General features: G+C 41.3%; 1 protein-coding gene across 4 annotated transcripts; it reads right to left on the bottom strand.

The window, feature by feature from the left end:
* Window positions 1-849: 849 nt before the first annotated feature.
* On the bottom strand, window positions 850-9,432 carry LOC125074881 (E3 ubiquitin-protein ligase COP1-like). 4 transcript variants are annotated; one of them, XM_047686348.1, is made up of 8 exons: window positions 9,144-9,432; window positions 5,464-6,028; window positions 4,953-5,103; window positions 3,620-3,735; window positions 3,255-3,459; window positions 2,672-3,175; window positions 2,395-2,605; window positions 850-2,359 (listed from the first exon to the last, which is right to left on the bottom strand). In XM_047686348.1, exons 2-8 carry the CDS (start codon window positions 6,016-6,018, stop codon window positions 1,942-1,944), a joined length of 2,160 nt encoding a protein of 719 aa, XP_047542304.1. In that variant the 5' UTR covers window positions 6,019-6,028; window positions 9,144-9,432; the 3' UTR covers window positions 850-1,941. The 4 variants fall into 4 exon arrangements, with proteins under 4 accessions (XP_047542304.1, XP_047542300.1, XP_047542301.1 ...); XM_047686344.1 differs by having other exon boundaries at window positions 2,395-3,175; XM_047686345.1 differs by having other exon boundaries at window positions 850-2,356; window positions 2,398-3,175.
* Window positions 9,433-9,680: the final 248 nt, after the last annotated feature.

Genomic DNA, 9,680 nt, shown 5'->3' with positions numbered 1-9,680 from the left:
AGAGTTGGTTACACTACGTGCACGGCACATGCACACTAGTATAGTTTTATGACGTTTGGCGAGTGTCAAGCGTAGCTGTCAAACAGCTGTCAAAGTTGGCTCATTTGTTTCAGTTCTTTTGTAGTCCGACACTCTCTCTAGAAATATAATCTAAGTGTGATAAGTTTAATGAAGGTCAACTTGCGCATTTAAATATAGTACGTAGTGTTTGTTAATGCAATACAAACCGGGTTTACATGTGTATATCTAAAATTTTGTGTCGTTAATACAGACACACATTGCATTATTTAGATATATATCGGTCTACATAATATTTTAACTTTAAACGTGTCTTTAACGAGTACTACAGGACAGTCAACCGTAACGGTAAATCAACTTCATGATTAAATATTCCGTTGATTTGTTTATTTACACGAACTATTAATTTATAATGATTACGTTCCGTTTTATTGCTACGTCGACACTATATAGCTTACGACTCGTAATACAACAACATTTTCTTAATTATATTTGACAGATAAGTGTTGCCAGATTTTAATTATGGTATGTGGAGTTAAGAATTTTGTTTAAAATGTGTCCGTTTAAAAGTTAGCTGGTGTCTTTGGAGCTAGAGGGTGAAATTAGAAGACACTTGTTAGAGAAAGACGGAATTAGAGAGAAATGTATTCAACCGCCTTCGAAAAGCGGTTTAAAACTAGTTTTTAAAATGTAATATATTAAGATGGCATCATTGGAGCTGGAGCGTCAAATGTGAAGGAACCCGTTAATACTTGATTAAGTTCATCATATTTAGAGATAAAGTTAGACAACACTTAAAAAAGAGATAATTTCATGTTGTGTTTTTAAAATTAATAAATTGATTTCAATTAAACGGAACAAATGTTGATTTCAGGTCAATACCTGAGATAATTCCAATGAATTATCTCATACATACGATAGACAGTTTTACTGGTGAAGTCAAAAGTCAGAAGCACTTCTTAGCTCAACAAACCATACCATTAGTTTTAGATAAATATTTGATTTTTTTTTTAACTTGGGTGCCATTAAATATGTGAGACGATTTTTCGAGGATGCCATGTGATATTCCCCTGACCTCGCGATAATATTTAATGCAAATTAATTTATCCATGCTTGATAGCACTGAAGTTGTTTAAAATTTGCTTAATTAATGTTAACAATACTTTATTGTACACTAAAAACGTAAAAGACAGAAATCTTGAGAAAAAGAAAAGAAATAATTCTAAAAATAAAAATATGTTTTATGTATTGAAACGGGCGACTTATGACCAATTAGTCATCCCTTCCAGGCAACCCACCCTAATTATTAAGATTATTATCGTCATTGATATCACCAAAAAATGTGGTACATGCCCAGACTTCCCCCTCTCCATATGAGATTGCGTGAAGCCAAGCTTTCCCCCTTTCCCCACAATCGCCTCACATCGTTAATGGATCTTATCAAACTATGTCAATGGTAATTTTTTTTTAATGTATATAGAAGTGTTAACTTAATCTCGGCCCTAAATACAGGACTTGCAAATCAACAAGTTTTCGTCGTTTTCGTCTTTGATTTAGTGTTTAATAATATGTAAAGAGGTTGGTAAGGCTTTCTTCGTTGTCGGATGGCAGTGTGTCGAACTCGACGTATCTATTGGTTAGAACAAAAGTCCTCCTTGAAGTGAATATTTTGAGAATAAAATTTCAAGGTCAAATGTTTGGGTTAACTTTCTCGGCACTTTAGTTATTTTTTATTAGACAAAATTATCTGCACCGAAGTTAAATCATAAAAGATTATTTTCATTAAGTTTTTTTTTAATAATATATTTCAACTTAACAACATTTCTATGTATGCGCTTCCGCATGGAGGATATTTTACTCGGACGCGGTCTCGAGCCACGCGGGCAGCGTACGTCACGGCGGGCAGTCTGCGGTCTGCAGTCGTCATAACGGGACGTGGCGTCCGGTGATAATAAGATGACGGTACAAAAGGAGGGGATTCGTAGAGGGAGCCAGAGCTAGACGAGCTCCAGCACCTTGATGGTGCCCTGGCTGTTGGCGGCCAGCAGCGCGGGCCGGTCCGGCGCCCGGCGCCAGCAGACGGCCGACACGAACTCGGCCGGCTCCTCGTCGCGGCGCTCGCGCTCCAGGAAGCCCCGCACGGCGTCGAAGCGGTAGGCCAGCAGCGGGCGCGACAGGCCCGCGTAGTACACGTACAGCGCGTTGTTCTCCGAGCCGCACGCCACGTAGCGCCCGTCCGTGGCCAGCCCCACGAAGTTCTTCTCGTTGGCGTGGCCCGTGAAGCTGCGCACGCAGCGCGGCGACTCCACGCGCCACAGCTTGAGCTGCGAGTCCGTGGACGCCGACACCAGCGTGCGGGCGTCCACGAACTTGACGTAGGACACGGCCTTGCGGTGGTCGCGGAACACGGCCAGCGGGGCCCGCGGGGCGCGCAGGTCGTAGTAGTGCACGCAGTGGTCGGCCGAGCCGAAGGCCAGGTGGCACGACGAGCGCGGGTTGAAGCGCACGCAGCACACGTTGAACTTGGCCTCCAGCGTGGCCACGGAGCGCTCGGCGTTGAGCGACCACAGCTTGACGCGCGCGTCGTCGGAGCCCGAGGCCAGCAGGCGCACGTCGGCGCGGTTGAAGTGCACGGACCAGCAGCGCTTGTCGTGCTCCTGCAGCGAGCGCGTGCGCACGCCGGCGTGCGCGTCCCACACGCTCACCGTGCCCTCGTAGTCCGACGACGCCAGCACGTGCTTGTGGTACGCGTTCCACGACACGCACGAGATCTTGTGCGAGCACTGCATCTCCGCGCACGGGTAGTGCACGTCCACGGCGTCGCGCACCACGGCCTCGAACTCGAACACCTTGATGCGCTTCGTCACGCCGGCGATGGCGAAGAACTCGTCGTCCTTGTCGAACTCGATGGTGGACACGATGGTCGAGTAGTTGATGGCGTCGCTGCAGTACGACAGCGTGGCGAGCGGCCGCAGCGCGCGGTAGCGGGTGAAGGCGGCCAGGTCCTCGCGGAACGCCTCGAGGCCGCCGAAGCCCCCCTCGCCCCCGCCCGCTCCTGCGCTTGGGGCCCCTGGCACGCTCGCCGGCGCCGGGGCCCCCACCGTGCTCGGCGCGACGCTTGGTGGCTGCGGGTCACCCTCGGGCGCGCGCTGGTCCCCTGCAAATCGCGACACAGGAAAGTATAAAATCATCGCTTGATACACATGGCCAAGTCACTCCCGGATTCGATTCCTCACCCGCGGCACTAGAGGCTCTCGTCTCGGGCGCGGAAGCCTGCTGCGGCACGGGATCCGCGTCAGCGGCACCACCGGCGCTAACGGGCTGCGATAGTGACGTGGGTGGGCCGGGGGAGGGCCCGGATGTAGCTGGGAGGCCGACAGCTGGCGTGGCAGAGCCAGACCCGGGGAAGTACAGTTCGTCTGCACGATGAGCAAAGTAGCACTGGAAAAAAAGGAATAAGTAAATCAATCCAGCAACGAAGAAAAACAATATACATATGTAAGTCTATATTACTCTACTCGCAGCTGTAGCTCATCTTTAGCTCGAGAGCGGTGCGCTACAGAAGCCTGTCGGTAGTATGGAGTACCGTGCAGTGGGTTACCTGCACGAAGTCGTCGAAGTGCGCGGCGAGGCGCCTCCAGCGCGCCGCCAGGGCGTCCCCCGCGCCCCCGCCGCCCGCACTCGCGAAGCTCTCCTCCTCCTCTGCGGGCGGGCTCCCTGTAGAAACGATCACGTTTATATCATTCAATCACGGATGTATCCGTTACATTGTACAACGTGTTAACAGTTTTAACGACAAATGTCGTTCGGTGAACAAACCTGTTATTAAAGATCTCTCTATCTCTCTCTGATCAAATCTGTTAAAAAACATCACTGGTTTTTTTTATATATATGTTATAGGTGGCAAACGAGCTGGAGGCTCACCTGATGGAAAGTGACTACCACCGCCCATGGACATCTGCAAAACCAGGGAACATGTAGGTGCGTTGCTTTTAGGGATGAGTACTCTCTTTTCTTGAAGGTTCCCAGGCCGTATCGGTTTTTGTTACGATTAAGATTTATTGAAGATGTATTTATTGAAAACAAGTACGTTTCTAGATGCAATGAAATATATCAAAATTATATGCTCTTTTTAAAACTTAAACCAACCCTGACCTGCTACTAAACATCCCTATTCCATGTTTAAATCAATTCTTTGGAAAAATCATTTAAACCCAACATATTTTTAATTTAAATAATCCTTTATCATAGTCACAATACGATTTAAATTCCTTTTCTACAATAAATGCAAGAATTCATTAAAGAATGAAGTGATTTTTCAGAAGCATTTTATAAGTAATTGCTTAAATATTACGATTACATTTATTCTATGCTGTATAAATATTGCTCGGAATCGAATACATCGACTAATCGAACGAAAACGAAATATCATTTTAATCGGTTATACCACAAGGATGAATTATAGGTCCTATTCTATTTTCAGTATATATTAATGACCCACTTTTTGTGTAAATATTAATTGATACAACATATTTTTTTTTTTAAATAAAAAAATTAAAACAATTCACGGTTAAAAGGCATTATTCCAGATAGAACCCGAAGTTGGTTCACGTTGATTATCTCCAATGAAATTTCTTAAGAAGTATTTTTATCTAAATATGTATTTAATTATTACAGAACAATTACTATTTATTGTACACTTTTAACAGGAAGCAACGTGGAAGTGCTCTTTTTTATTTTGTGATACGGCTAGTGTAACCCCATCTAGGCCTTCCCGGACCACTACTCATCATATCGTTGATGTAAGAAATTGTGAATATTTCTTAGTCTATTGGCGTTGGTGACTATATACCATCAGATGGCACATTGCCTGCTCCCTATCTATTTCATAAAGGCTAGTGATTATTTTAAATTACGCCGTCGTCGCGACTTACTCGGTGTAGTTTCCCCCAGCTCGCCGAGTCGCGGCCGCACGTCCCGCACTGACTCTGTTATGGAGGGCGGCTCGGACGGCGACGGCAGGCGCCCCAACTCTGCTGCGCCCGCGCGAAGGTCGCGGAGCACGCCGGCCACGTGCTCCATGTCCTAAGGAGCAAGTGAAATTATCACAGACGTGTTGTTCACAATATACTATGACAGACAGACGGTCAATTTCAAGAACTACTAACAAACAGTGCAGAAGATATTGTAACAAAGGCATGTAACCTTAGGCACGGATGATTTCTATTGCTTTATTCTATATCTGACGCAGGATCATTTGTTTTCCGTGCGCACGCACAAAAGTGTAAGTCAAATTCCCTCCAAATTACAAGTGAGATTTTTTAAAAGAAGCTAGTACACTGCACACTAATGAGACTTAATTCAGGCGTATGACATATATCATTTATGTTTGTTCTAATTGTAGGGAAGTATATAGTCAGGTAAGTGTAGCCAATTTGTACGTACTTTTTTCACTAGTGAGGCTTCTCGCGCCAACTGGTCTAACTGATGCGTTCTGTGTCGCAGCAGCTGCGCCAGAAACTCGTACAGTAGTCTATGATGAGCAGCAGCCGACTCCGCTTCCAAGAGCCTTTTCCTTCTCGTTAGAACGTCGAGCATTCCTTCTACGTCGGGGAGCGCTAGGTGTCTAGCCTCAGAGGCCAGAAGAGCCCGTAAACGCTCCGCATCAGGACCTGGAGACGTCGCCACGGGCCCGCTGACTACTTGAGGTCTCGTGCGCAATCTTCTCCGCGCTACTAATTCATTTAGAAGGAAGTTAGGAAAGTAATGATCGCGACCGGCCAGCGCTGCGCCGCACTTCGGGCAGCGGCGATGGAGTTCCACGGACTTGGCGATGCATGTGTAGCAGAAGGAGTGCCCGCAGCGCGTGACGTAGGCCTCGTCTATGAGGTTAAAGCACACGGGGCAGAGCAGGTCGCAGTCTTTGTCCTCGAGCGAGCCGCCGAGCCCGCCCAGCGCGGAGACCGAGCTGCCGGCTCCACTCGCCGCGGCACCCGACATACTGCCCAAACTGGGGAACGTTTATATCATCAGCAAGCAATCAAATGAGAATCCTGGTCAGGAATTTGATAACTTGTTGATACATTTTTTCAAGTGAAATGCATACATTTTTTATCGTCGATGCAGTCTTGGCATTAAAATAAAAGTTGTCAAATTTCTCCTATAAAAGTTACCCAAATTTAAAAAGCTGGATGGAAGATTCAATTTGGAAAGTGTGGTGGTATTGTGTATTGGAAGGTCTGGTAAGTATTGTGTATTACTTTCAATTCGTAGTTTCTCTAGTTGAACCTGTCCATCATCGCTTGCTTAAAGCTTCTGACCTAACAAATAGTTCCAGGCCACAAGAAGCTTTAGTCTACCAATATACTCTTTGTTTATTTTGACTCAATTTGAGTTTGGAACATTACTGTTTGCCATGGTAGATCGTTTAGCATAAAAAAAAAAACAAAATGAAATAAACGCAAAGTAAATTCAGTCTGAGTTATGGATTTATCACAGTGGCGATTTATGAGCGAGTCAAAAACAAGGCAAGAGCATAGCCAGCTCGCAGCATATAAGCCGCGGATGCTCATCACTATGGACGCAATTTGGTACTTACTGATTCGACAGCCCTCGCCAATTCAGAAGTATCAAAGACACAAGTGAAAGGACATTGCGTCAAATAATGATATCGTCGGAAGATCCTAACATTGATACAAATAGATTTAGAGTTATTTAATAATATCACATACATTACTCTGATCACAATGTAAGTAGCTAAAGCACTTGTGTTATGGAAAATCAGGAGTAACGACGGTACCACAAACACCCAGATCCACGAAAACATAGAAATCGAATCAGGGACCTCGGAGTGGCGTACCCATGAAAACCGGTGGACACACTACTCGACCACGGAGGTCGTTTATTTATAATGGAAATCGTTACATTCTATGGGATCAAGCAAGGAGAGTATAATTATTGTAATGTTAATACAAGCATGGGAGAAGGTTTGTAAAATAATCATCGCAAGGTCATTATATCTGCTATTCTTGATATGTCTTCGAAGTCTCAAAGCTAACAGCAGTGTTTGCCCGTCAGAATCTATTCGATATAGATGGTCGAAACTTTGCCCAAACTTGTTTGTGGCGAATCAACGGCGAGAGCGTTGCGAACTTGCCCGCAAATCGACAATGTGATAACAGCCTTATTTAAATTTCGGGAGCGTAACAAAATCAACCCTAATAATGTAGCATAACGTAAAAAATTAACGAAACCCAACAACGACAATAATTTAAATGTCCTGAATATTGATCATTGAGGACATTTAAATAATTGTCCAAATATTAGGTTATTACATATGAAATTAGCGTTTTATTAGAGGAATATAAGGTCATTTTTATTTTGTAAAATATATATTATAAAAAAAAATTGTAATTGTAAATATATATATTTTATTAATCAAAGTATGCACCGTTGTTATCTATGCACTTTTGTCATTTCATAGGTAGGTCATTGATCCCTTTGCTAAAAAAACCATGGGGGCGAGAATCAATAAACTCTTTGAAGGCGAATTGAAGACTCTAAAGTCAATAAATTCTTCTTGGGGAAGGTATTATTTTCTATAATAAAATTCCACACATAATTTAAAATTCGCCGATTCATAGTTTGTTAAAACAACACAAGATTATATAAATGATAAAAATGTATTCTTTATAATAGTATTGAACTGACATTGGGAAAGAGTAACCGCTGTGTTTCTTGTCAGAACATTCCTAACCTGTGGTGGCTTTATGTTTAATACAGGATTACTTGAATTTAGTATATTTTGATTTTGAATCAGAGAATTAAACATAACTACACTAGTTGTTGTAGAAAAAATAGTACACATGGAGTTATAAATAAACAACACGTCCTAACATCTTAATAGTTTAAACTGGAACACAACCATACTAAATAATAAAACGGTTATTAACCGTAGTACAAGTACTACAGTTTTATCTATTAGTACAAGGTACTTGGACGTAGAAGTAAATAATTTTCAATCAAAATATTACATTTTCTGTAAGTTTTTTTTAAATAGAGTGCATGCTACTTCTTTTTTTTTTTCTTTAATAATAATAATTTCGTTTCTCCCACATTACAAACATTACAGTGTAAATGCGTCTTAATGATAAGTACAATTGTGCGTGGGAGACAGAAGCCCAAACTAGGTTGCCCTAAGTACTAAGGAATTATTTTTAATGTTCTTACTATACCATGCTGTATATTTAAAAATAACATTGCTTCCATAGAAATATTTTATATCTTATGTCCAAGTGAAGATTGTGAGAAGTATGTGTTGAATTAAACCTGTAAAATTTGTAATTGTGAGGTACAAGCTTCAAACTTAGGGCTTAATCTATCAGTTGGGCATTAAATAGTTATTATTGTACATCATTATTATTATTTGTATCTCTACAGGCATGTCGTCCATGGTTTTAGTGTACTTTATTTCAATCATGTATTAACTTGTGTTTGTTATATTAGTGTGCCAGCATCTTTTTACTACCGGCCAGCATCACAATTCAAGGTTTATGTTTTTATTTTTATTTTTTAACGGTATTCTTTTATCAAATATGTGTCTGTATTAGAAGTTGTAGAGTTCAGATGATATCTTCATTGACTCGGACTGTGTCCTTGTGGTACATATCAACATTAAAATTTTGTTTATAAATGTACAATAACTTAAACAAAAAATGATAACAAGCAAATGATTTGAATATAATCTAGATAATATTACTAAATTGTTACAGCAAGAGCATCCAAGGAACCGACAATTTAAGTTTTGATATTTAATAAAAATGAAAACCGGAAAGGTTTTTTAAAAATAATTAAGATGAGTATTTGAGAAGAAAAGTTATTAATAACTTTATAATATAAATATTACAAGTTTATCTTGATCTACTTAAGAGTTATTTTTAGAAACGGATCAATAATTAGCTTTGTGTTTATATTTAGCAACGGGGAGTGGTTAAAATGTTAAAGGGAAATTATAGATATGCTTATTATAAAATAAACTTTTCCACCTCGTCGGCGATTTTTTAAGTAACGCGCGAATTTTTTTTATAAAGCAGTTCTTTTACGAAATTCAATAGAATTTAACTTACATTTTTATCAGAGCCACTTAAACCACATTAAAAACATGCTAATTTTATTAGAACAGCATCAGCGTTGTGGTGTAGTGATGTGATGATCTTCAAACGTAATTTCTCATTAAAATTCAGCAACACGGTCTCTCACCACAAGTTTATCATCACATATCATAATCACTGTACTTGATAGCTTTTCTGAAGCTAATGTCACTATCAGGCTGAAAGTTTTTACACGAAAACCCATCACTGAACAAAATATCGCTTCATATTCGCACTGTTCACTTTCTGGAAAGCGGTGCATTCACCCCAAAAAAATTGACATTTGCTAATGTTGCTACACCTCATGAAGGTCGTGGCAATCGTTCATGACGATATTTCAACCTTTTAAACAATATTTCTACCACATTCAATGCATAAAGTTCCTATGAATAATTTAAGTTATCGATCACTGAAATAAATAAAATTATAAAGTGCTTAAATATATTTTTTCAACGATTGCCATTAAATAAAAGCAACTAACGCCATCTAGCTAGCGAGCTATGACCTATGTGA

This window comes from Vanessa atalanta, chromosome 28 (assembly GCF_905147765.1).
Source record: "Vanessa atalanta chromosome 28, ilVanAtal1.2, whole genome shotgun sequence".
Taxonomy (NCBI): Eukaryota; Metazoa; Arthropoda; class Insecta; order Lepidoptera; family Nymphalidae; genus Vanessa; species Vanessa atalanta.
The sequence above is the reverse complement of the archived record's forward strand: the minus strand, read 5'-3'. Positions and strand labels throughout refer to the sequence as shown.

Bases quoted from the DNA above. Each gene is read 5' to 3' on its own strand.
- LOC125074881 (XM_047686344.1), bottom strand. From the start codon at position 6,018: ATGTCGGGTGCCGCGGCGAGTGGAGCCGGCAGCTCGGTCTCCGCGCTG. The intron at 3,460-3,619 runs GTAACCCACTGC...CTTTTTTTCCAG, and splicing joins ACTTCGACGACTTCGTGCAG to TGCTACTTTGCTCATCGTGC. The intron at 2,360-2,394 runs CGTCAAGTTCGT...CGCTGGTGTCGG, and splicing joins CACCGCAAGGCCGTGTCCTA to CGTCCACGGACTCGCAGCTC.